Genomic DNA, 26,940 nt, shown 5'->3' on the forward strand with positions numbered 1-26,940 from the left:
TGTGAATTTGTGACATGGTTTTGTCCCGATGCCAGCGATATTTTAATAATTGTTTAAGAAATTGATGTTTAATGAAGTGATGTTTGGCTGACCATATAATTAAATGTTACCTGTCCTTGTTACCTTTCGCCTTGATGATTGTAAATAAAAAAAAATCTCTTCTGAAGAACATTAAAATCACTAACGATAATCTATCAAATTTGTTTACCGTCGACACGTAGTTTAATTTAATCGGTACCGAATATATTGCATTTTATTATGAAAGGATTTCAGCGGAAGTCTCAGTCGGCCTTTCACGCACACACACACACACACAAAAAAAAACTTCCACAAGGAGGAAAACGCAGGCGAGTCGGGAGAGGAAGCAAGAAGGCAGTACAGTATAATGGAAAGAAGACGCCGGCCGTGCGTCGTGTTCTTGTTTACTTCCCTTGCTTCGAGGATACGATGAGGCTTTACATTATTATTTGATGTTAAGTTTCGTAAAGTGAGTACGATATGGACCCTAGGATCTTGTCGGCTACTTGTATCACTGGCGGTTTCTCCTGACAAATTTACACACCACAGAGTAAGTATTGTTTTAAGTTGAAGCAAGTTTGGTGCGTGGACATTCATAACTGGTCATTCTGTGTTTTTCTCCATACGGTGTCTCATGAAAGTCGGACTAGTGGTAGCTTTTGTGGTGCGTTTACTGCATTACGTTCAAGGAATCATGTGGGACTTGCTGTTCAACTTGCTACCACCTGTTTCAATGGCTGGGTGAAACACAGTCTATAAACGACGACGTGGAATAAATGGCCATCTACACGTTTTTTACACGTTGTACAGTATGCGTGTGTGTTTTGTGCATCTTAATCTGTGAATGAAAATGTCTGAAAGACGGGAGAAACCACTCTGAGTTCGGCAATCGGCATGCCAACCATCCCTACGAGCTGCACAATGAAAGTACGCGACGCCCTTGGCGAGTTTTTATTGCAAATTCAACTTTGTTTTTCAGATTTTAATTCATTTTAGTTATTCTTTTAATTCTTTTTCCTGTTAATTCGACGTTCGTTAAATCATGTTGTGGAAATAGCAGGAGCCTTCTCCAGAGCCACTAATAACCTGCCCTACACAGTAGTGATATTTCTTTTCAGCCAAAAGCCACAAATTCATCCTGCAGTCGGGTTTTTGTTTTGTTTTTTATTCTTAGTATTAGCCCCTGAATGTTTCCAACTCACAGAGCGGTGTGTAATGTATTGTTTGCTAGGTAATTACACTGTTGTTTGTTTAAGTGGTATTTGTGATCTTAATCACACTATTAAGTCTTCTTTCTTCCATCCACAGGCGCTGTTTTTTTCCTCAAATACTTTTTAAAAATCTGCTCAGAAAGTCTTAATTCTGCTAATATGCGTACTGTTGAGAACCAAGGGGAGCACAATAGTGATGTATGCAAACTCACCATCACAGGCCAGATCACTTGTAGTAGGCTGTAGTACAATCATTTGTTCTCTTTATACACATATAGGATTACTAAATGTTGGGTGATGTTTGCGACAATGCCAAATTTATTAAGGTCAAATCAAACTGCTTTGAGGTTGTTTTCTGTCAAATAATATTCTGATCGTCAAGGCAGCACAACCACTCAATCTTTGGAATTGTGGTGGTGGAATGCTCTCGGTAATCTATGAGTTCTCTAGCTAGCAGACATGACTGCTATTATATCCATCCATCCATCCATCCATCCATCCATCCATCTTCTTTAATGTTTGTCCTCTTCAGGGATACAGGTGAGCTGGAGCTCACTGTATCTAATTTTTACCCAGACTCAGAATCTGAAAGATCTGAAAAATCCTAAATCCAGAAATTAGGTCAACTGTTCTTTTTACTGCCTTTTCATGTTTCTGGTAGTAAAAACACATAATTAAATACCAATTTAAAACATTGATATAAACACTTTATTCCATTCAACATGCCTTTTGCACACTATACACACTATTGGACGTGCATTTTACGCAAAGATTACTGTCCCATGGTTTCCCCCAGCGTTTTATAAACATGAGGGAAACGTTTTCTTGCCTCCACAACATGTCAATAACAAAATAACAACAAAAAAGTATTGTGTAATAATAATAATTAAAAAAAAATCCACATTTAAAGGGTTAGGATCTCTAAAAAATAGTACAGGTATGGTCTTTATAAGTGCAGATTCTGATCGACAGGTCCAAAATGCATAGTTATAACAGGTCTGTATGGTTCAAAATTGCGTGCAATTCCCAGATACCAAAAGTGGGCATGGCATCCAAATGTTGAAGGGCCATGAATCCAAAACCGTTTGAGCTCGGAGGCTCAAACGTTTGATTCTTTATTTTGACATCATAAGGCACTAATAGATAAAAAATCAGGCAAATTGAAGAGGTGTCACTGGGGAGAGAGTGTAGTGTGCGTGTGAATTGACACAGAATGACCCAGGTTCTGATACAAGATTTGTGACTGAAGTTTTGAACTACTCAACACGAGCTGAAATCGAGATTAAAGGCAGAATTGGATTTTCAAATCTGGATATGAATTTTCAAGATTAAATGTGGTTTGAAATACCAAATTTTGGATCAGATACAGATTTAAGATACGGTAATAAAACAGGTTTAATCCTTGTGGAATATGCTTGAAATATGGGACCTAGTGGCACAGTGTTTTATTTTTCTTTGACGATAACCACAATGCACTTCCTGCTTGTCCAGCCTTGACTTTGAGTCATATGTATGGCTCACACACACACATTTGGCTCCTGAACTCTCGAAAAGCCCAACATGTGGCTTTGTTTTGACAAGAGGTGTTGGTCCCAAAGAACGCAGTATTTAAAGTATGGATAATTGTTCTGCTTTAATTTACATTTTTCTTCCCAGGTAGCTGTCCAGGAGGTTCAACAAGATGTCCACACATAACATCCACCAGTCCTACAAACGGGAGAAGAAAAGCAGTTTCTTCAAGGTACATTGTCACAGCACATCAATACTATGTATTTTTCAAAAAGGAAGTGAGTTGGAGTCTCACTTGGTTTGTTTCCTGACTGTTTTTCCTGTAGCCCTCATATTTGCTTAAGTGGTTTGCTCCACTCAAATATTTTTCTGGATTAAAAAAAAAAAAAAAAAAAAAAAAAACCTCAACAAAAATATAAACGCAACACTTTTGTTTTTGCTCCCATTTTGTATGAGATGGACAACACATCTTGATGTGGTTTCTCACTTACCCTTGTTTAGCACAAAGTAGTATTAAAACGTGTGAACCTGAGGAAGATGTTAGTACATTCTAAACTATTACTGTCAATATGTTTACATGCACCAGAAGAAAAAAGAAAATCCTATAACATTAAGCCAATTTAAACCACTTTACAATTGCATTTAAAGGCCTCACTTTTTAGTTTAAAATTGAAAGTTGGATTAACACGCCTAGACTATTCAAGTACTTTGTAGGAACCAGATTGCTCTTACAGTACATGTATACCTTTTAGCTGATCAAAGTTTTGGTCACCTATCATATATATTATATATATATATCACACCGAGTGCATGTAAACCGGGACTTCATCGAGAGTGATGTATATGAAAGTAAATTATGTATTTATGTAACATTTAAGCAAGTGTAACTGCTTAAACGATGCATGTCTGACAATGTTTACATTGCACTAGTGAAAAATTCAGAATCCTGTCCAATCGAGTCATCTTTTAGAATGTTAACTTTTCTGACCCTCAAACTGAAGGCTTTTAGATTTTGGATTTTCCACTGTTGAGCTAATTGTTTTCTCATTCTTGCTGAGAGTTGGGCTTGGTTTGCTTTTCATGCTGTTGATTAGTAGCCCAGCAGAATGATTGCAAAACTTAGAAGGGAAATGAAACAAATGACATCTGTATTATGCAGAAAAATTTTCATCAGTCTAAACTTAAGGAAACAACAGTTTTCCTATGAAACAAAAGAATGAAGTGGTTGGCACAACGCTTTTAAATCTACACTGCTTTTCTATCATTTACATCAGGCTCTGAAAGTTGGTTATCACTTGTTCTGAATGGTTTTGTTATGCAACTCACTTAAAAAAAGAAGAAAAAGGACAGCAGCTGCATACTTAAATCAACATAAACAGATATATGAACCCTTAACACTTCACATTTAATTACAAAGAACACCAACAACTTAAATAACCACTAAACATGCACAAACATCGTCAGGCCTACATTCCAGTACCAGTTAATTGTGTTTTGCAGCCAGAAACTGACAAAAGGGGCTGACAAACATTTGAAGTAAAACAACACATGCATCTTAGGTCTAATTTAAAATAATAATTGAATTTCGAAAATTAAGCCTAATTTAATCAGGTTGATTAGATACTGTATGTCAGTGGCGACTGCTAATCATTCACGAAGATTTTTTTTGGTTTTTAGGGAAGCTGCGCTTCCCTTGTAGTCTTAGAGGAATCGCCACTGCTGTCTGTATGTGTGGTCAAAGGATATATTTTGTTTGGAAGTGTTGCTTAATTTTGTTAAAACCACAGTATTGTAACATGTGAGACACAGCAATTCTGAGCCTTCTGGAACAATAGAAAAATACGGGTCCGGCCTGTCATTCATTTTTTTTAAACTCTTTACTGGAACAGCTTTCAAAACTTAGAATTAATCATGTAATATCCTACCAATATCTTCCCATGAACAAACAATACAAACAAGAGCAAAGAGCTGCCATCCATTACAGTGGAAAATGTGAGAAAAAAAAAAATGGCCATGAGACGATGCATCCATCCATCCATCCATTTTCTTGACCGCTTATTCCTCACAAGGGTCGCGGGGGCTGCTGGCGCCTATCTCAGCTGGCTCTGGGCAGTAGGCGGGGGACACCCTGGACTGGTTGCCAACCAATCGCAGGGCATGAGACGATGCAATGTCCGCCATTTTAAGATGCCCTCTATACAGGAATTCAGACCTATGTTTTATTTTAGAAACATTGGTAAATTAAACAAAAAACAAACAAAACAAAAAACCTAAATGTTGGACCAGGTTGGCCTGGAATACACCAGCCAGGTGGGAGTTGTCCCAATTTTCCCAATTGCCAAGCATCATATTGTGCATTCTCACAGCAATGCACGTTTTCACCAATGTGCCATAAAAACATTAAACTATGGTCTTAATATTTTTCTATTATACATTTAACATTAAATCTTCAATTAATGTTTCACTCCAACTTTAACAAAGCAATCAATTGTATGGGAGACCAATAGGATTATTCCTTTTTCTTTACTTTATTGCGTCCTTTCCACCTTCTGTTTGTTCAGCTGCTTCCACATCCCTTCATGGCATGCCTCCAACCATTTGTTTCACGAATGTTCTAGTCTCTGCACTTCCTCATTTAATGTTGTTCTTTTGGTTTCTTTGTAGTTGATTGAGTCATTTGCTTTGGAAATTGGTACTTTAAAAAAGGAGATGGGGAAAAAGCCCGAGACAACGGAAGACCTCAAGATGGATTCAATGCATGGGTGAGCTCTGCTTTGTGTAATGTCTGAGGCTGTCTGATGTGTGTTAAGAAAAGCCACTTGGTGTAATACAGTGCACTAGCGCAATGCTGACAGCAGAGAGCACAATTGAGTGTTGTTAATGCATACTGCTAGTGAGAGGATCTCCAGTTGTTTACACACATCTGTCAATCCATTATCCAATAAATCATCAGAAAAATATTAATTTAATGGTCAATTGTTGGCACTGTTTTCTTAACGAAGGAAAAACCCGCATGTTCATTGAAATTACTTGAAACAGACAAAAGTAATTATACAATAAATGATTACATATAAGCTGTAATGTGGTCCAATCAAAACAACAAAAAGAAAAATTATTGTACCATTAAGTCACAATTTTCATGCACATCCTTTTGTGGCAACCACTGCAATTATACTTTAAAAAAAAAAAAAAAAAAAAAAAAAAAGTCAGTTATCCTGGTTCTCGTGCACACCTGTTAATACATATTTTTGGTGAGCACACTGCTCTAGATGTCCGATCATTTGAAGTGTAGGTCCTCCAGACTGCATGTTTCAGCTCCTTTCATATATGTTTAATGGGCTTTAGATGAGGGCTCATCAAAGGCCACTTCAGTAAAATGCAATCTTTTGTTCTTAGCCATTACTGGGCGCTGTTAGCTGTGTTTTGGATCTTCCTGTTGGAGGACACACGACTTGCACCTGACGCAGTACAGCACATTTTGCTCCAGGATGCCTTGATGGTCTTTAGAGTTCAGTATACCTTGCACAAATTGAAGACACACCGGGTGTCTGCTGGAGCAGTTTACTAACGAGAAGTGGAGCATCATAGTTTTTCCAGATGATTCAGAAGTCTCACAGAGAGTGATAATAATAATAATAATAACAATAATAATAATAATAAACAAGCTAGTTAGAAGTGTGAGTAATATTGTCTAGAGTACGATTATAATCATAATCACAGATCAGAATAACAGATTTTCTTGTTCTTGTACTTTTGATGGGACAAAAATGTGTTTAATTAGTCACCCTTGTGAGAGCAAAAATCTCTGTGCCTGTATTTTCCTTCTCTGGCTAGAATGTAAAATTTACCGGGAACTTAGCTCTTAATTTTTTTCCCAAGAGTATTTTTGTCTTTTGGAATTAGCACCTCCCTGTTGGTTGGGAGTATTGTTTGCTGCCATCCAAAAGTATTGGAGCAATGAGGCCAATACCTTCATTTTGCTGTCAACATCAAATGATGATGATATGAGACATTGAAATCACCAATTGAGCTTTATTTTTTTAATGTTGTACAAGTATTGGTACAAACAAGCAAACATAAATAAATAAATGATGCATATTAATTTTCCCCTTCCTGTGCCTTGGCTGCTTTCTCAGCTCCGCCGCACTACACTGAGTTGTCTTGTGCTAATTTATTTGACCAGGCATGTGCACCTGCGCACCCCTAATGTGTTCCCTGGATGATGAAGTTACACCCTTATGTATCCATTTTATTGTTTGTTTGTTTTTCAGGCTGGGCGAAGAAGTGGGTGGTCTCTTCCTACCGGCATCCCCCTGTGCTGACATGGGGACTGGACTTGCTGGAGTCAGAGATTCAGGCTATGACTCTCTTCATCGGCGCCTCAGTGTTCTGGACAGATTAATCAATACACATTCTGTGTGGCTCCAACTTGATCTTAGACATCAGAATGCCATACAAATCCTGCAGAACCAACCATCTGGAGTAAGGAAACATTGATTACAGTATATATACACTGCTAATGTTAACTTTGTTTTGAAAACAGCTCAATAGTCAATCAAATAGTGTAAGTTTACATAAACAATGTCTGTAAAAAAAAACAAAAAAAAAAACATTCCAAAATGCACAGTCTCAAATGTTTTTGCCATAATTTGAGAAAAAAAATGCTCTGCAAACTAGTCATATACTGTAAATCCAAAAACAAACAATCAGAAACTGAAAACTCTTAGTGCCACATTGCCACACACACATTTACTGGTACCTCTTATTGGGAGTTAGCGAGGTCATTTCTGATAATAGTCCAATTGTCAAAACTAAAATTACAGTACAATATTATACTGTATTAGAATAATGAATACGTCCCTAGCAGTGTCAATCCAAACTGAGCCTTACACACAATGAAGTGTCACCTTTTAATTTTAAGGTCTTCTGATCGGATGTTTCTTTCCCTGGCCTGTAGACATTTGTGGTGAGGAAGTCTTCAAGCCTGCAGAAAAAGGTCATATCTTTACGCATGGACAAGAACTCCCCAGTTCCTGTGAAAGACTTTGTCGTCAAGGAGAGCCAGTACGGTAAGTTTAAAGACACTCTAGCTTGGAGCGGGACTTTCTCCTTCCAAATGTGACGTCAGCAGAATAATACACGTTAAGTTGTGTGTCAGTCTACGGTCTTGGCTGATTATAGACTATCTTCCTGTTAGACGGGTGTTTTCCTTGCAATGGTGCTGAAAGGCTTATTGAACTTAAACCACAGTGCAGTCAAATCAAGGTTTTTGCCGTCCTTCTAGTTGAATATATGCAATTATTTAAACAAAAACCACAATATGATCAGAACCTATGGTACTTATCTTATTTGTTCTGACACATATCTCCGGGAAGTCATAAATTGCTAAGAAACTTCTTTACGCTATATTATTAAAACATGAATTATGGTTGCATTTCACCATGCCCTAGAATTAAATTAATTTTTTGATCAAACTGTTCTATTGGTGTCTACCAGCTTTCTCATTGGAAGGATCTGGCCTGAGCTTTGCAGACTTGTTTCGACTTGTGGCTTTCTGCTGCATCAGCAGGTAAGTCCATTCTTCAGAATGGTTCATGTTGCTCGTGCTGGGCTGTGTTTTTGTTGTTGTTGTGACCGGCTTATCTTCTGGCCCATTGTACTATGAAATACTGTTTTGCTCATGTTATTTGCTTTACTTTTCTTTCTTTTTAACTTATTTATGCAATATATGTAGATTAAAAAATATTTGGGTCAGACAACAACAGACATACTGTCTATGAGAAATTCCAAATGTATTTCCAGGTATTGTGAATTATGACTTTGTTTATATTTAGTGATTGAAGACTAATTACATTGTGATATTATCTGGTATTCTATGCAGACTTTCCAGCTTTAATTCCTGTGGGTTTCTGGGGTAAAAGAAGATGTTGAAAATGTGTTATTAAAACGTTTTTGTGTTTGACTTGATTTTTGTGTTTAACAAAAAGTGTGCGGGGTTGGAGTTGGTGTTGGTTGGGGGTTGCATGTATGGTTCTGCCAAAGCCAAGCCATGCACAGGGTGACTCATACAGTTTTAGTCCTTGCAGCTTCAACTTGCTTATTCTCTCTTTTTTTTTTTTTTTAATGTAGTTTTGCTGCATTTCATTCTGCTTTTGTTGCTCTTTCTCAGGGATGTGCTTCCCTTCACCTTGAAGCTTCCAGAAGCCATCGCTTCAGCCAAAACATCTGCTGAGCTTGCTGAATTGGCTAAACTTGGAGCAGGTTTGTTTGTTTTTACACTCTATCAAAAATGGAGCAAGTGAAATGACAACAATGATATTACAACTTATTATTTGTTATTTTGGGACCAAACTGGCACGATCCTCTTGTTTTCGTGCTTTTTTAAAATTTTATTTTATTTTATTTTTTTATTTTTTTACTTTTTTCTCACATGCGCTGTTTTCGTAGACAGCACATGTACACATGTACCTTGATTGTCTTGCAGGTGCAAGTCTCCTTTAGCGGGATTGAGAATTAGAGTGTTTGGAAATTTGGCAGATGGAGATCTTCTTGGAGTTCTTACAAACATAGTTAGCGCGCATGGAGACCGCGCGCGCCTCTCCCTGAAATTAAAGGGAATGAGAGGAGCCGTTTCCTTTGGCCGTGAATCAAGTAGACTGTGTACACTCCCGCAATGGCGCAAAAGCCTCTTTCTAACTGTGCACATCTGTGTAATAAATACCAAAAGAAAGAAAACACATAATTCCAGTACTAAATGACTCAGCCTGAGGGACAAAAGTCTTGCAGGCTCAACTTCGTGTTGAGTCAGAACTGGACCATTGTGGATCTCTCCCTTTATGCTACAGAAAGCCTTTTTCATCATTTAATTATCTGTAAAATTGTTTTCTGCCAATAATTATTTAGTTTTTCTTCTTAATATAATGTATTTATTAGGAGACCAAAAGGAAACTCCCTAAGCATTTGAAATGGTCAGATATGTTATTGTAGTTTGTGTGCTACCACTGACAAAGACAACTGTGTGATGAAGAAATTGCATCACACCAAGACTGACCTTTCTATCTATTCAGGCTCTCAGGCTGACTCAGCTCAGAATTAAATCTGCCAGACTTCCTCCTGCTGGCAGTTTATTAAGGTGTCCAGTGTGACACGTCATACCACTCTTATACTTTAATGTGGATTCAAAAGGCAGATTTTCCTCATCTTTCCCCTATGAATAAAATGGCTTGTTTAGGTAAGGTGAGACAATGGTGAGGTTTGTCTGTGGGAAGCTCTGACGTACATACAGGTGTGGGGGTGCGCATGTGTGTGTGAAACGTGAAAAGAGATTTGTGTTTTGGATAATCAGATTATGTGATGCTTATTAAGGCATTTCTCATCATTAAGACACCATGGTTGAGTAACATAGAATATAAAAAATAATCTGGTTGACAGACTCCGTTCACCATTTAGAGGTATTTTTCGATGTATAATTGGTAATGTCTTTTAAACTGAATATCTATGTATCAAGGTAGTGTTAATACCGTAATAAAAATAATGTAGTTTTTAAGGGCTCAGTGTTTGGTGTCCATGTACCTACTGCATCAATATGAAACAATAGAGTAGGCCACTCATAACACAAATCAGAAAGTTTTGATTTTAAGCGTACATCATTTTAAACTGACCTTGTACAAGTTCAGTTTTTAGCTCACATGTCACGCTCCTGGACCATGTTTTCTGAGAACCATCCTTATAACACCCAATGACAATTGGACAACTCATGCACTTTTTTTTTTATTTTATTTTATTTTTGAACACAGAAAATACCCGTTGGAACACAATAGCATCAGTGTGATAGTATTTCAAGCCATAGAGAAGAAAAAAAAAATCAGACTTGTTTTTGTGCAATGGAGTAATTGATCGTGGGGCCAGGCTGGTCTGTAACCTGTATTGGAAAAGCATCTTACTCCTCGACCCTAAGAGTATATGGAAGCTAGTCCTACTCCTAGACTCTTTAAATTTTTGTTGTGGAAGATTCTTGACAGTTCAAAGATTAGGATCTGATTGATTTTATTGAATTGTGTCGCTAAAGAGACTGACCATGTTTTTCTTTGCTCTGCTGTATATTTAATAAGCTACTATGTCTACACATCTGCTTTGAAGTGAACAATTTGTCTTTCATGCAATTGCATCAACAAAAGTAGAACACATACTTCCACTAATGCTACCAAAGCCTTCAGATTAATCCCCATCTGACTCCTTTGATTGATAAAATATCCGCTTTTACATAGCTTGTACAATTAAATCGCCTTTTTCCAATTCCATTCTACTGTTTAATTAAACACCACAGACACTGAATGGTACTACGTCATTCATATGCCACCTATTAGAGCTACTATTAAAACCGTGCCACCTGTGTAAATAATGAACTCCAGGACAGTGGGACAGTTGTATCAAGTTAGATCTAAGGGCAGCAATGTACAAAAGGGCTCCTCATTTTGAGAGCTTCAGTTCTAGCTATCCTGTTGTTTTCTTCTATTTCTGAAATAGGTTATTTATGATGTAATGCTTCATATTGTATGTTCTTTTGCAGTCTTAGAAATGGTTGTTAAAACAAACAAACAAAACAAAACAATTTTTGGTGGGTCACTTTTGCCTGAATGCAAGTGAATGATGGCAAAAACCTAAAAACATTTTATTTCATTGGTTATGTAGGTTTTGGTCTCAAAATGTAGTATATTTTATTCCAAACTACAACATTATTTTTTTTGTAGTGTAAATAAGATGCCAACTTTAACTGTACAACAAACATTTTGCTAAGAAACAAACAAAAACAACAGGCATATCCATGTCTAGCTTGTGCAAAATTAGACAATGGTGTGTTTGACTACAAGGCAAATCCAAAAAGGTCACATTACATAGTGAGAGGTGACAGAGAATCGTCTAACAAAATATGCTGAAATGTTATTCACAGTATAACCAAACAAATATGATGTACAAATACAAGGGGCACATATACCCCTTTTGGATCCAAATCCCTGTTAGAACTGAAAAGCTGCCTGAAGACATTTTTCAAAATCGAGTGGTTGCAAAAAAAAAAAATCAAAACATGTAACAAAGAGGGAAAAAAGTGGATTGTAAACAAGTGCGGAGTGGGAGAGCGAACGGGGGTTGGGCATGCGTCATTGAAAGAACTACATGGAAAGACTGCTGAAAGGGAGGGAGAGAGGCGGAGAAACTCCACTAACAGCCCTCCCATACACACATTACCATGAGGAGTCATAACAAATATTGAGTAGGAGTGTAGTTGAAGACAGTTGAGCGTCGGTAGCACATTAAGCAGTCCAAGGCTCCCGAGATTTTGCACCCAGTCCCATATAAACATCTCATCTGTTTGTCATCAAGCTTTGGGATCACTGTGAGTATTGTTGTCATCTATTTTTTTTCTGGTTGAAAGGAGTTGCTCTGCGTCTGGTACTTAGGCGGGATTGTTTACGTCAGTCTTTAAATTTCTCATTTTCCTACCTGGCACAGGGGCTTTAGAGGGAGCGATTCCCTTTCAAGGTTATGCCTGTATGCTTGCAAAAAGGAGCAGCTGTGGTTCTAGGCTTTGTTTAAAGCGTATTTTAAGATTGGCTTCAGTGCTTGGTTGTTGGCTCACCGAGAGTAAGTGATTGAGTCAATCCTCATCAGCATTTACTGGGCTTGGTAGAACCAAAATGATAGAGAGAGCAAACATGCACTAGGGCCAACCAATGTAGCAATGGTGAAAAGGCACTTCCAGGCTTGTAAATAGTTGTATTAAGTTAAAAGTTGCTATCTATTTGCTTTGCCATAAGTGTGTCTGTGATGTTTTTAGACATGGATGAGGACAAAAGGAAAAAAGGATTAAAGGACTTTAAAGCAAGAGTTCAGATGAAAGGGTTGGAGTAATACATAAGCTTGAAGTTTGGCGTAAGTCAGTGTGAGTGGAGCGACTCGGCGTGGGCTGTGGCCGATAGCAGGTCATTAATGAATGTGCGTTCTGTTACTCGTGGGACTAAAGCAATATTGTATGGTGATAGTGTGTTATAGCTGATAAATTGTTTTTGTATTGTATTTATAATGTTGCAACACCCGTACTTGCATCCTTTCAGTCAGCAGAAAACTGCTTCTCCTTCAAGTATTTATAAACATTCCAGAGGCATGCTTTAATTGGCTTCATCTGGCATGTGTGTGCATGTGAAGGAAGATCTAAATGATCAAGTGTTTTTTTGTGCAGAGACCATCAACTTGTAGTTTATGGGACTATTAATTTTGGTGTTTTGGTGGTTTGTGTGTAATACTGAAATGATGAAATAAAGATGGAGTGAACTGAACATTTATTAATTAGTCATGCATTGCTTTTGTACCCCAACAGAACCATTTTCCAAAATAATAGTCCAGTAGTCTTGCGATATACAACATAGAGCCAATATGACTACAGAAACTTTGACTTGCTAATAGGCAGAAAAAAAAGATAAAGAAAAACCAAAACACGATTGTCACACACCGACTATACACTTTAATGTTCACTGAAGTCTCAGGGTTTTACTTACGGTTGAAGTCTGAATTGTATGGCTTTAATGGTGCTTGACTTCAGAGGACTTCAGAACACTGTGCTTGTCAAAGTAACTCATTTCCAGACGAGGGAAAGCTATGGGAATTTTTGGATTAAAAAAAATCCAGTGTTGTTTGTCCACTAAGTCAACTATTTTCTTTATATATAGAAGGTGCCTGTTGTAGTGTACATGATGCAATGTCAAATTTTCTTTATTTCTATTGCTTGGCTTTGTCAGCAAGCCTCTTTCAAGTAATTGATCTCACTCAAAATTGAATACCAGAAAAAAAAAAAAAGAAAAAAGAAAAAAAAAAGTCTAACCCCGGGATTACACCGGATGCGTGTGCGTTGCGTCTCAGCTCGATGGAAATGATTTATTGCATCATTGTATTAGTGTTGATTTTGACAGTAACAAATGTTGCATTCGTTCTTATGTAGTTTTCACAGTTTTTGATCTGAAAATCTGTTCATATATATATATATATATATATATATATTTATATTTATTATTATTATTATTATTGTTATTATTATCAGATTGCAAATCAACATTGCATGCTATAATACATGTAATTTGTCATTATACAGGTTTCTGGAACACTGAATTGTGTCATAAGAAGAAGGGTTCCTCCTCCTTTTTATTTGGCGCCACAGCTCTTGATAGAACACTTCCACCTGGCCAGCAATTACTCTCATTTGCACCCACCCCAGGCTGCTCTCTGCTTAGAACTCGCACCCCTTCAGAGCTTGAGTGTTGCCAGTCTAATGGGGCACTCTGCTTCATCAACCCTCTTTTCATTAAGGTTCATCAACCAGAAAGCAATCACAGCCCTGAATCCAATTCTTCTGGTCTGAGTAGCAAACCTCTGAATCACAACCCAGAAAAAAGCACACAGCACTTCAGTGGTGACAGTCCTGCAGGTTGTAACTCTAATATCTCTGACAGTGGACAGTCAAATGAAAACAAATCTTGTAGCCTTGGCAGCATCACAGAACTACAAGCTCAAAAGAAGCAAAGTGGTGAGGACGCTACGTTAAGGTCTCCACCAACCCGTCCACCCCCACCTTGCTTTCAGACACAGCAATTGGCCCCTCCTGTCCGGCAGCACAGTATGCCAGAGAAAATTTCCTGGATCAATGTCCCCAAGGAGAAGGTGGAAGACAAGGAGCGCAGCAGTAGCCTCTTATCCCGTCTTGGTTCTTCACTTAGCATGAGCCCCTCATCATCCCCTCCGAAGAGACTCAGCATTAGCTCCCCTATTTCCATTCCCAGACCCTCTCTACCCATCTCTTTATCGTCTCTACCCTCCTCGCCTCGAAGGGCCAAATCCTCAACATCTTCCTCCCTGGAGGATGCCCAATGTCACTTGGCACTAGAGGACCAGACTATTGAAAAGGCCCTTCTTAAGGCCAAACTGTCTCAGCAGAGCAGCAGCAAAGCTTCCACCCAACCTTGCAACAGTCTTCCAGAGTCTTCCCCAGTGACTCCCAGCAAACCAGCAGTGGTGCGAGGAGAAAGTGGAGGAGAAGCAGGGGAGGAATGCAAGGGGGTTAGCCAGCGCCTGAGTGACATGAGCCTTTCTACAGATTCTTCAGACTCCCTGGACTTCTCTCAGTCATCAGCTTTCTTCCTTCCTCCTCTACATGACCCAAGTCCACCCACAGTGGCGGATTTTAACACTCACCTCCCTCTTTCACTGCCCTCATCCCATCTTCTTTACAGTAGCATGGAGGAAGACGATGAGGAGGAGGACGACGAAGATGAAGAGGAGCCTGACTATGGTGTCGGCCTGGAAAGTGACCAGGACCAAGACCAGGACCTGACAATGATACCGCCTGGGCACAGGATAAGACGCCGGCCAAGTGCAAGCGCTTTGGTCCTCCAGAAGGCACTACGGGGACACCTGCGCAAGATGAGTGGAGTTTTTAACTCACTGTTAACACCTGAAAAAAGAGCCATTCGCAGGGTGGTGGAATTGTCCAGAGATAAAGGCTCCTACTTCGGCTCCCTGGTGCAGGACTACCTGAGCTATATGGGTGAAGGGGCGGGCACCCCGGCTTGGCAAAGCTTTGCCTCTGGACTGGAACTACTTCAGACTCTCCGTCAGTTTATCACACAAATGAAGAGTTACTTGCGACAAAGCTCAGAACTGGGTTTGCCCATTGAGAGCCTCATACCTGAAGACCAAATAGGTAAGTTTGGGAATAAATCTTTATTTTTTCAAAATGATTACACTTGTCTGCATCAAAAAATAAATAAGAATGACGTCAACATTTTCTAGATCAGTTTTCATACTGAAGGGAAGACGGTCGTACCATTCATTTAGCCCTATACGCTCCAGTTTTTCTGTTACATACTCATGTGGTTCCCCCCCCCCTTCGGTGGTATTGGTAGGCTACTAGGTAGTGCATTGGCCCAGCCACTTAGCTTAACACATTTTGGCCGAGAATATTTTTGGTTTAAATTGGAGCTATTGCATTGTGAACATTTCAGCTATGTTCTGACAAAATGACAATTAAGTATAATTATTATAATTATATTACTGTGTCCTTTTTGTAAGATGACAAATAAAAAAAACCCATAGGAGCACATAGAGAAAAAATAATTAGATATTAGGATTTTCCATCCAAAACTGCTATAGAAAATGTTGTCGGCTACTTTGAGTATGTTTCCATGCAGTCAATAACCCTTTCAAAACCCAAATATTGGCAACATTCAAATTTTTAAAGGCCTTGTAAACACCCACAAAACCCGAATATGCTCTTATTCGGCCTTTCCAATTATGACCATGTTCCGTCTGTCTGTGACATAGCAATCATGTCAACTGCACAACGAGACAGGCAGCCAATACGTATCTGAATCTTGAATGAAATCTAAATACATCTATTTTATATGTAATAGGTGGCACTCAAATGTCTGATTTAATTGCCTATTGACAAGCAACTGACACATTTGGAAATTTTAGTTTGCGGAATTGTTGCACAATAATTTGTTTTGATGAGGTTTCACTAAAAGCCCAGCTGGCCCAGATTAATTCAAGTTGCAGTCTGCCAGGGAATGTAATCGTACTCCACCTCCAGTCCTTTCATACAGACGCACCAATCAGAGAGCATGTTTGAGGCAAGGCCCCTCCTGTCCCTTTTGCAGTCTGGCGTTCTCTGATTCTCACTTGGCATTTTTAGTTAGTGACGCTTTCTTTTCCTAACTGTTTTTCCAGATGCTGCCCTAGATTTACTCACTATATAGACATTTAACAGCAATAATGTTATAAATAAGATTTAGATTATTTTTTGGGTGGTCTTTATTTCCCAATTGAACTTATCACAACAGCCAAATCCATGCAATATTCTGTATCAAACCTGAGAAGGACATCCCAATGGCATGTAAGACAATTGCATGGTGTTTCTGATTTGCTTTAATTCCATAGATCTCTCTGGGATGAGGATGAGTAGTGTGCTAAATTCTGAGGGGTGGGGGTGGGTGGTGGTGAGGGATTGTGGGTTTAGAATAGACCTCCTTTGTTTTATACGCTTCCCCATACAGACCAATGAGTTTAATCTTATGAATCTGCATTTGTGGTGCTGTTTTAAACTCTTCATACTGTAAAAATATCACTATTGTTTAGAACCAGTTGGATTACTTGCATGTTTAGGATTTGCATTACAATATGAATAGAATAGAATAGAATAGAATAGAATAGAATAGAATAGAATCCCCCCGCGACCCTTGTGAGGAATAAACGGTCAAGAAAATTGATGGAGGGATGGAGCTTTAGTTGCTAACTTTGACTTACTATCATAGGCCATTTACTCATGCAATTTGAGCTGTATTAATTGTTCCCCATTTGTTTCTGAAATATGCACATAACTCTAGAACCACATAAGAGTCAAGTAGTTTTCAGTGTTTACTTGCTTCTGCTCCTGCCTATTTTTCCCTCTATGTAACAAGTAATTTCATGTGGTGACTACGTAACTCCCTGGCACAGATACGAATACAAGACTTGATATGCCAGTTCGCTGTAGCAGCCCGGCTAACCGACGCCCTATGTGGCAGCCACATTGGTGAGGGCAACCACAATCCCATCAAAGTCAATACACGTACCTGTGCATTGTAAACCAAGCTTGATCGTTTCTCAACTGATTTTGATATGGTTTATTTTTTTGTCAACGCCTAGGTCTCTTGTTGCAACTGTACGTTGCTGCATCCAACCAGATTTTTTCACGCGGTCCACAAGCATTGAATACACTGACACTTTGCACCCACAAGCTTTTTGTCGCCGTAGGCGCATAGCTCAAAACAGCATTCTGTATTTACCTATTCATATCTCTGCTCGCAGGAGATGTGCAGTAGCGGACCCAGTTGACAATGCATGTGTTTTGACTCGTGCTAAAATAGGATCTGACTTGTCATGTATGTCAATCAAAATATAAACGCCAAGGAGGGAAGATTGGCTGCGCTGCTATGCCTAAAAGCATAAAGCTAACTTTATGATTTACAAATAGCCAGAGTCTGAGCTTGATTTATTTTGCTATTTGTTTTTTACTCAAGGGAGACAGATGGTCTGTTACCTTCAACCCAAATTGTTTAGTTTGACCCAAGGGCCGGTAGAAAATCTATATTAAGGTTGTGTCACTTCAGCAGGAAGTAAGCAATCTTTGTATCAGAAGAGCTGTGATAGAGCCCAGAAACGCCTCCCTCCTGATGACGCCACACTATTTTTATCTCCAAGATACTGACTGCTTATCTACGGGAAGTTGCAGAGGCAAACACGAGTCTGTGATGCTTGTTTGTTTTTCTTTGACTATTGGGTTACTACAAGTATAAATCCAATTAAAAGTAAATACAGTATAACAATTATTGGCATGTCATCCCTGTGTCACTGGCGCTACATTAGTGGCGCTAACCAAAATCCAAATATTTTGCACATCATAAGTATAGAGGATTTATTTATTTATTTATTTATTTATTTATTTTTTGCTTGTACAGTAGAAGTTTTTTTTTTTTTTTTTAAACTGCACCACAATAGAAACTGTTGTCCCGCATAGCTTTAAAGTGAAGCATCACTTATACTTTCATGTACAAGACTATTCAAAGTATTTTATATAAAATGTTTAGTTTTTGTTTGTAAAAGCATTACAGAAAGAAACAAAATATTCAGATGCTGCAATCACAATCATCTAAAATAATTGGATTAAAAGGATTAAAACTAAGCATCAATTAGATAAATTAAAAGATAGTGAGCAAATTTGGATTGAAATGAGAATAAACGACTCACGAGAATGCTGCAGTAAGCAATGTTTTCAGACTTGATTGAAATGAACTGACAGTGTGAGCACACATCAGGTATTGAGTGAGTTTGTTCCACGGTGAGGAGCATAAGAACTAAATGCTGCTTCATTTCTCAACAAAACTGAGAACTATCTGTACATAAATGTGTTGTTTCTCTTCGGATACCAAAGAGGGTATAGAGGATGTTTATATCAAGTGGGAAGAGAGGCCATGTGTTGTGCCAGCGTGTGCTTGCATGCAACTGATAAATGGATCTAAGGCTGAATGTGAGTTTGTTGCCTAATACAAAACATGCTTTTTATGTTTATATTGTTTATGGATGAGAATAACTTTCAGTGTCATAGTAAATCTCATTTGAAAAAAACAACAACAAAAACCAAAACATTGTGCTGGTTGAGTTCAGTATTCAAACCGCTTACTGACAGCTGTTAATTCAGTTTGTAGTTGAATGGGAAAGTGAGAATGTGCTATTTGTGTAAGTCTTGCACAGGAGCACGTCTATCTCCAGCTGTTTAGTTACAGTTGAGCTGAGGCAGCAGCAGAAGGAATTAAAAATGTAAGACGATCAAGGTGGAAATGGATGATTAGTAGCGACAAGAATGGATAAGTGGGATTTATGTAAATTGATGATGAATAGTGCTGCGTAAGAATTAGTATTTGCATGAGCTGAGGCAAAAAATAAAACAACTGACTTGACCCTATTCTGGAGAGTAGAGTCAGCAACACATGCACACAAAGACACGCACGTTCCTCCTTATTCAGCAGTGCTGCGGTTTGGTTTCCATCCTGTCTGGATGATATCATGGCATATGCTCGTCAGACTGCATGAGCTGAGCAGAAAGAAAAAGAGAGAGGAAAAAAAAAACCGTGACATTGGCACCTTCCAGCTCCTCGTGTGCACTCTTCTCTTCCCTATAGTTCTTCCTCCCCCGACAACACATTCAGTGATTTTTTTTTTCTTTCTTCCCCTTAACCTCAAGTTGTGGTGATTTTGTTAAGCACATGACAGCATAACCGCCAAAGACGTACTGTAGTGACTGACCTGTCCTTGACTGTCTTGACTTCTGCTATTGTGGCTAATTGTGTACACAAGACCGATAACGATAGCGATGTTGACATTGGAGTATGTAAAGACAGTAGACTGCCTTCGAAAAACAGTCAGGTATAGATCATTTATAATGTATAATGTCAGCTATTAGGAATATGTGGTATAGGAGCCATTTCGTGTACATACAGTTCATTAGGTGCCACCTTTGCATCTGTTCACACCACATTGTAGGTCGACCAGGACAACAGTATTTTTGTTTATTCACAACATTCGTAAAGTGCTGTGCTGTGGAGAAAGAAAAATGACTTTTTTTCTTTTTTTTTTTTTATATATATTAAAGAAGTAAATGCTCTCCCAACCAAAGAAATATATTTTCATATTATGCATATTTATTATTTGCACATTGTTCTTGCCTTTAGAAGCTTATTCATCCATGCAAACTTGAAGTCCATGAAGTTTGCTCATTTGCTGCTGCAAATACCGTAGTGGAAAAACTGCTAATAATTTACAACCCCTAAAAACTGTTACGTTCTGATGTTGGATACCAAAAGCGCAGATACAGATAAGATTTTAACTTGTGATTCGCATAACAAAAGGCGTGGAACAAACTTGACTTGACGAGAAACAATGAGAATGCATCGAGAATCACGAGATGCCAAGCCCCCTTGGGCTGTGGAGCTGCACAGAGGCCAGAGTTAATAATCTGACAAACACACACACTTCTCAGTTTGTCTTAAATAGACAGTCACTCGATCTCATTGGTTGTGGCTACACATGTGGTACTGACATGGAATTAACTGGTTGGCTGTTGACCCAGTAAAGAGATTAAAGATTCTTGACATCACATAGCTCCTGACAACGCATAGCTTAAAACCAGTTGCAACTAGATGCCGATTACATCAGTTGAAAACAGACACTTGACCTCGCCTGTGTTTTTATTTTATTTATTTTTATTTTATTTATTTTTATTAAATTTTTTTAATTTTTTAAAATACATTTTTATATATTTTTAAATATATTTTCAAACTCATCTTACATTTTCCCTAAAAATAAAAGGCCTATGCTAACCTCCCCGACATACAAAGCTTGTCCCTCATTCAATGTCAATTCACCACCGTTTTGTATTTGTTTTGGACATAAAAAGTCCTAAAATACAAATAGGTGAGTCTCCAGCACTTTTTTTTCAGCTCCACATAAAAAAACAAAACAAAAAACAATAGGTGAAGTGCATTGATAATTTTCTGTCATATCAATGTACTCACTTCTTTCCTTCGCTTTTCAGACCACGTCTTAGAGAAAGCCATGCACAAATGTGTCCTGAAGCCTCTCAAACCCATGATAAGTGCCACACTGCAGGAGTTCCAAGTGCGCAGCGGGGAATGGCAGGAGCTGAGGGAGAACATGTCTTTGGCGAAAGCTCGGCAGCCACAGGAAATGGGTGTGGAGGACACGGTGCCTCCGGATCCGATAGCTATAGAGAAGATCAAGTACAAGTTTCACACCATGTGCAAGCTCTACTCCCCGGAAAAGAAGGTCACCATGCTGCTGAGGGTTTGCAAACTCATCTACACCATCATGGAGGACAATTCAGGTACCAGTCCTACACATTGATGCTGCTTCGATATGAATAAACTGTACCGTCGCTGCTATGTGAAAAACACTTATGTCCATTTTTTTTCCCCCATTTTTTTTTTTTTGATGTGTGCATTCAGATTCATTCCCAAAAATGTATTTTTCACATACAGCGACGTTATGCATTGTACTACATTGTGATTTCAAGGAAAAATACCATATCTAGTGAAAGTTCTAATATCTAATATTCATATCTGACTATGTATGCTTATGTATGTCTAAATGGGTCATAAATCCATGGTTACCCTTTTTATTTGGGGGGCCAAAGTCAAAATAGATGAAAGTGGATCTCATGCTGGTGCATGCGTGATTCTGTGTGTGCCTCAGGCCGACTGTACGGTGCGGATGACTTCCTGCCCATGTTGACCTACGTGTTGGCTCAATGTGACATGCCACAGCTGGACAATGAGATACTTTACATGATGGAGCTACTGGACCCGTCGCTGCTTCATGGAGAAGGTGTCTTTATTTAAACTGAAGCACATCCTCATTAATCTCTAACGTATATATTCCTTGGAGCTGGGTTCCAGACTAATATATATATATATTTTTACTATGAGCACAGTAGCCCCCTACCTTCAAATTCTATGTGCGCTGGAAGAAAATTTAGGGGCGCACATGGTAAACTGACTTGCGAAGTATTCTCATTTTCTTCCAATTTCACTCAATACTTTCTGAGTTCAAATTTTATTGTGCAAGTTTCGACAACATAAACGATAAGTATAAATTATACAGCTTAAATACCAAAAATGGAAAGTTAATGTTTTAGAATTTTTATTTTTTTTTTTACTTTTTTTTTCTTTCTGAGAGGTCAGTATTATTTATTCAGCAGCCTTCCCAAGTCAACATGTCATCATCGCTCTTTTTTTTCCGTTTGATTTGTCTGTGTGTGTGCGCGTGCGAGTTTGCGCTCTTTAATTCACCTGAAACCTGTTAGAAATCCCAGAGCCTTCACCTTAACCGGATACTTCAGTGTCCCACTGGATTTGTGAAGTTGTCAGGAGACCAGAGGAAGGATCAAAGGAAAGAAAAATGAAACAAAGTGAAATCCAACACCAAATAGAGCCCACCTTCCACCCACATATTTGCAAAACCAAAATCTTTCACCAACCCCAGATGCATCTAAATTCCAACAGATTAGGGAGCCCTCAAGAGACCAGAGGAAAGACTAAAGAAAGGAAGGAAGGAAGGAAGGAAGCAGAGTGATATTCACAAACATCAACTTAAAACTTTTATTGCCACTTACCGGCATTGAAACAGATTAAAAATAGCACTCACCATTAGAGGCGTTAACATGATTGGTTGTATGCAGTAGTCCATGTGAAGTGTTTACAAAGGTAATGACACGGCACTGTCAAGTGTCTTCATCTTAGTGTGCATTGTCCTAAAAAATCTACAATAAATAAAGTAATCTTTAGCATGCAGTTGTCTTGAAGCGTTCACTTTGTATCGCTGCCTTTGTTCTTCCGTTTCAATGTCCCGCTTCCGCTGGTATCAATCAAGTGGCGAATAGGCTAGCTGAAATTAGCGACATGAGGCTAACCCCGATTCACGCCACCTTTTAGTCTTGAGCCCTGCGTAAGGGAGCCTGTAATAAAGTGTCTGTATGTCAAGTACTTTTATTTCATTTTATTTTTTTATTGGTCGTGTTTCTCTCAGGTGGCTATTATTTGACGAGCGCATACGGAGCGATGTCATTGATCCGGAACTTCCAGGAGGAGCAGGCAGCCAGGGTGCTGAGCTCGGAGACCAGGAATACGCTGCACCAGTGGCACCAGCGACGCACCACTCTGCACTCTGCGCCATCCTTTGATGACTTCCAAGTAAGCCCAAATACAAATACATATTGGGTGGCCTGCCGCACATCCACTCACAAGTGCGTAAATTGCTGCACTGCTGACCGTCGCACACATACAAACTTGCTGCAATGGAAGAACTGCGAGCCCTGGTGGTGTGTTTTTTCATTGAACATCAAACAACATGGCCGAGTGTCAATAATGAGACCGACTGCCCTGGTAAAGCGGTTTTAAATACAGAGACATGAAATGGGATATTTGCTCCTTTCATCGACTGCAACAGACTATCTACCCTTTGTTTTTTAGCCACAGGTTCTTATGAAATTATAAACAAGTATCGTGGGTGGCTGGATATCGCTTTTGTACCTGCTAAAGTAATTTTTTGTTGTGAAATATCATGTGATGGGACATGGCATTTCTGATTGGTTGTGCATTTAAAATGATGCAAACGCAATTGCCCCAAGGTTGGAATTTTTGGAATTGGAGTAGTGATATTTCAATTTTAGTGGGTGTGAAAAAAAAAAACGAGTTTTCATATTTGGATGAGATGCTACACTGAGTGAGCACACAGTTCCACCAAAATTAGTCTTACCCTGTCCAAAGTGAATTTTTATATGGTGAATGGGCAAGTCAAAATAAGCTGTTATGAGATTTTTTAAATAATGTATAATTGATTAGGAGAACACTATTATCAGGATTATTTTAAAAGGATACTTTACTCATTGAGACATTTTCAGAAGTAAAAAAGTTAATATTTTGTCCAGATTGAATTTGATAACTTCATTTATTCATGGACAATTAATACCTTTTATAAATATTTGTTACTGTTGACTGACGATGACATCACCTGTGCTTTGGAAGTAGGTCATGACCAATCATGGCTCAGTTTACGGACCAAACCCAGAAAACAGGTGAGCCATGATTGGTCGTTACCTACTTCCTCAGCACAGGTGATATCATCTCCAGTCGACAGCAAGTGGGAAAATAAATTTTAAAAGGTAATTGTACAAGAAAAATAATGACCTTATTGAATTCATTCTGGACAAAATAGTAACTATTTACTGCTGAAAATGGCCCAATGAGTCAAATATCCCTTAATTGCAAAAATAACTACTGTAAAATACAATTATTCATGAGTTGAAAACATTAATAATTGTATTTTACACTAGTTACCTTTGTAATTTATATTTGTAGCTGATCAAGCCAAATACAATTAAGTCTATAATTAAAAAAAAACATTTATTGATTCTTCTCTCCTAGAATTACCTGCGGGTGGCGCTGCAGTCACTGGATAGCGGCTGCACCGCCAAGACCCTCCCAGTCCAACCCTACGCCACCGTGGAGGAGGTTTGCCAGCTGTGCGCGCTAAAGTTCAAAGTGTCGGACCCCGACAGCTACGGCTTGTTCCTGCTGACGGAGGGCAGCAGCCAGCAGCTCGCAGCGGACACCCACCCTCAGAAGATTAAGGCGGAACTCCACAGCCGCGCGCGAGCTGCCCCCTTCCATTTTGTTTACCGCCGCTTGGCCAATGGCAGCACCTCCCCGTCGACCCCTCTTGATGGTTCGCCCGGCCCCGACAACCTCGCTTTGACTACTGAACAGCAAGACAACCTGAACAACCTCAGCCCCGAGCCCCCCGGCCCCTCCCCCGATTTAGACCTCAGACTGTCACGTTAACGGAAAACCCCTTATCAAGAGGACTGCAACTGGACCCTGACCGACACGGCTCACTGAGGCCCCGCCGTGTTGGACAGAGTGTTGTGGCAGTTCAACTTCTCCTTTTGGATGTCACGCTCGACATCCTCTCTGTAGAAAGTTTAATCAGGCAGACAAGACGGAGGAAGAGAGCAGTGACAGAAGTGAAAGTCTTTGCGTCTTCTGCTCGGTTCCTGTGAACCAACTATGACAGGCAACACTTTTTTTTTCTTTTTTCTTTTTTTTAAGTGTTTGTTGATTTAATTGTACTCTAATTCTAAATTAAGGAAACAATATGATAGACTGAACAACAACGCTGGCGTGAGGTGTAGAGGGCCTCCTGTGGTTGAGGCTACATTTATTAGTGAACATAGACGGGAATCGGATATTCAGTCACTGTAAATAAACGGCACCTTTTGTATGATGTTCTTCCAGTTGCTGGTAAACTGTCTGCTTTCTTTGGATTAGAGACACCTAGTGGTGCCTGAGGTGCACTGCCAAGTCTGTAATATTTGCACAGCTAAGTGTTGGATCAAGTAAAAAGGTGCGAAAGAATTGATGTTTTCCCAGCAACCTTCCTATATAAAGATTTGTGTATTTACTCTCAATATGCTGTGCATAAACTTGACATTTTCATCCTCAATGAACAATTAATACAGGTAGATGTTAAGAAACTACTTTTAACTGAAAATCAATGATTGACATTTTATAAATATTGCAACAGTATTTAGATTGTAATGCTGATAATACAAGCAATTGTGGCATTTGTTGATATATTAACTAATTACTCTTGATGATTGTAGAGTATCACGTTATCTTTCTCATCAGACTTGTCTGTAATGGAGGCATTATTGCAGTTTTGACAAGGTCTCTGCTACTGAAAAATCTTTTCTTTTCTTTTTTTCTTCTTTTTTTTTTTAAGTGTTTAAGCATTTTTAAGGCCAGTTTACCCCCCCTCCCATAAAGAATGACGGGTGCATTGAGCTGCTGAGAGGCCACATTTGATGGTGACCAAGATAGATTTCAATCTTTTAAAAGACAAAAAACAGGCATGGGAGGCATGTTACAACGGCCGCATCTGCATTCAGTATTAAGCGGGGTACAGTCTGTCTGAAGATACTTAATGTATTTTATCTGCTTTCCCAATACTGGAAATGGTGTCAACTTACACAAGAAAGACAAAGTACTGACACTCTAACATGGCGGAGTGGTAATTGAAAATGAGATGTAAGAAATGTAACACCATGTTTCGTTTCGTTTATGTAGTAAGTTTATGTAGCGCACATATTTGGGAACCACATGTTTAATTTGGTTCATCTAAAGTGACTAATATTCATCAGAGTGAATACAATTAACTGTGCAGGGATTTTTCACAGATTGCTTTTTGTCTGTAATATTCTTTATGGTGTCATTGTTTTCTTTGCAGGAAAAGAATTTGTGGCCATTCAATGCTATAATAAAGATGATTTTGCACAAATATTGTGATGGAAATGACTCAATACAATACTCACTTTTTTCTTAAAGACCGTATGAAACAGAAAACAAAAGGCAGATCAAACAAGAAGTTTTGGGTGTGTACACTTACGTACGCATCGAGCTCAATGATGGGCAATTTTGCAAACGGGTCACATGATAAATTGGAACTTTTGCCAAGGGCCAAGCTAACATGCTAACCTCGTAAAATACAGACAAGTGATGTATAATGATTAGTCAGGTTCCGTCATTAGTTTTTTTTTTTTGTTGAAAATTGTATTTATTTTTATTTATTTATTTATCAATAACTTCTCAAGAGTTAAGTACTCCTAGTAACTAGTAGCGGTATGGAAAAAAAGTGGCATCAAACTGGTCGACTTTCGCTTCTGAACTTTGAGCTCATGGTGTATGTCAACAAAGCTTATAACCACTATTTTATTGGTGCAACTGTTTTAATTTACTGGTATGCTTTTATTTTGAAGGATGCACTTTGCGGGCTACAGGATGTTGCACCAATTTTGGTGAGGGGACTAACACCTTGCCCTAATAAGAACTCATTAGTTCCACCGCGTGTGAGCTTTTGTACCTAGAGTACTGCTTTTATAATAATTGTTCAGCGGAAGCTGCAAAATCCACCTGTTTTTATCTATCTTAACGGGCAGCCATTTTGCCACTTGCTGTCTGTCAGATTTACCTGTTTGACATCTATTAAA

At 38.8% G+C, this 26,940-nt stretch overlaps 1 protein-coding gene across 2 annotated transcripts; it reads left to right on the forward strand.

Moving 5' to 3' along the window:
- Positions 1 to 346: 346 nt before the first annotated feature.
- On the forward strand, positions 347 to 26,231 carry rin2a (Ras and Rab interactor 2a). 2 transcript variants are annotated; one of them, XM_077494760.1, is made up of 12 exons: positions 347 to 568; positions 2,886 to 2,970; positions 5,403 to 5,500; positions 7,010 to 7,220; positions 7,696 to 7,807; positions 8,235 to 8,307; positions 8,908 to 8,999; positions 13,882 to 15,486; positions 20,914 to 21,222; positions 21,591 to 21,722; positions 22,923 to 23,086; positions 24,320 to 26,231. In XM_077494760.1, the coding sequence occupies exons 2-12, from the start codon at positions 2,911 to 2,913 to the stop codon at positions 24,734 to 24,736; spliced, it is 3,273 nt and encodes a 1,090-aa protein (XP_077350886.1). In that variant the 5' UTR covers positions 347 to 568; positions 2,886 to 2,910; the 3' UTR covers positions 24,737 to 26,231. The 2 variants fall into 2 exon arrangements, with proteins under 2 accessions (XP_077350886.1, XP_077350887.1); XM_077494761.1 differs by lacking the exon at positions 347 to 568 and adding an exon at positions 2,769 to 2,812.
- Positions 26,232 to 26,940: the final 709 nt, after the last annotated feature.

This window comes from Festucalex cinctus, chromosome 14 (assembly GCF_051991245.1).
Source record: "Festucalex cinctus isolate MCC-2025b chromosome 14, RoL_Fcin_1.0, whole genome shotgun sequence".
In the NCBI taxonomy this organism is placed as follows: Eukaryota; Metazoa; Chordata; class Actinopteri; order Syngnathiformes; family Syngnathidae; genus Festucalex; species Festucalex cinctus.

Bases quoted from the DNA above. Each gene is read 5' to 3' on its own strand.
- rin2a (XM_077494760.1), top strand. From the start codon at position 2,911: ATGTCCACACATAACATCCACCAGTCCTACAAACGGGAGAAGAAAAGC. The intron at 7,221-7,695 runs GTAAGGAAACAT...CCTGGCCTGTAG, and splicing joins TGCAGAACCAACCATCTGGA to ACATTTGTGGTGAGGAAGTC. The intron at 9,000-13,881 runs GTTTGTTTGTTT...GTCATTATACAG, and splicing joins ATTGGCTAAACTTGGAGCAG to GTTTCTGGAACACTGAATTG.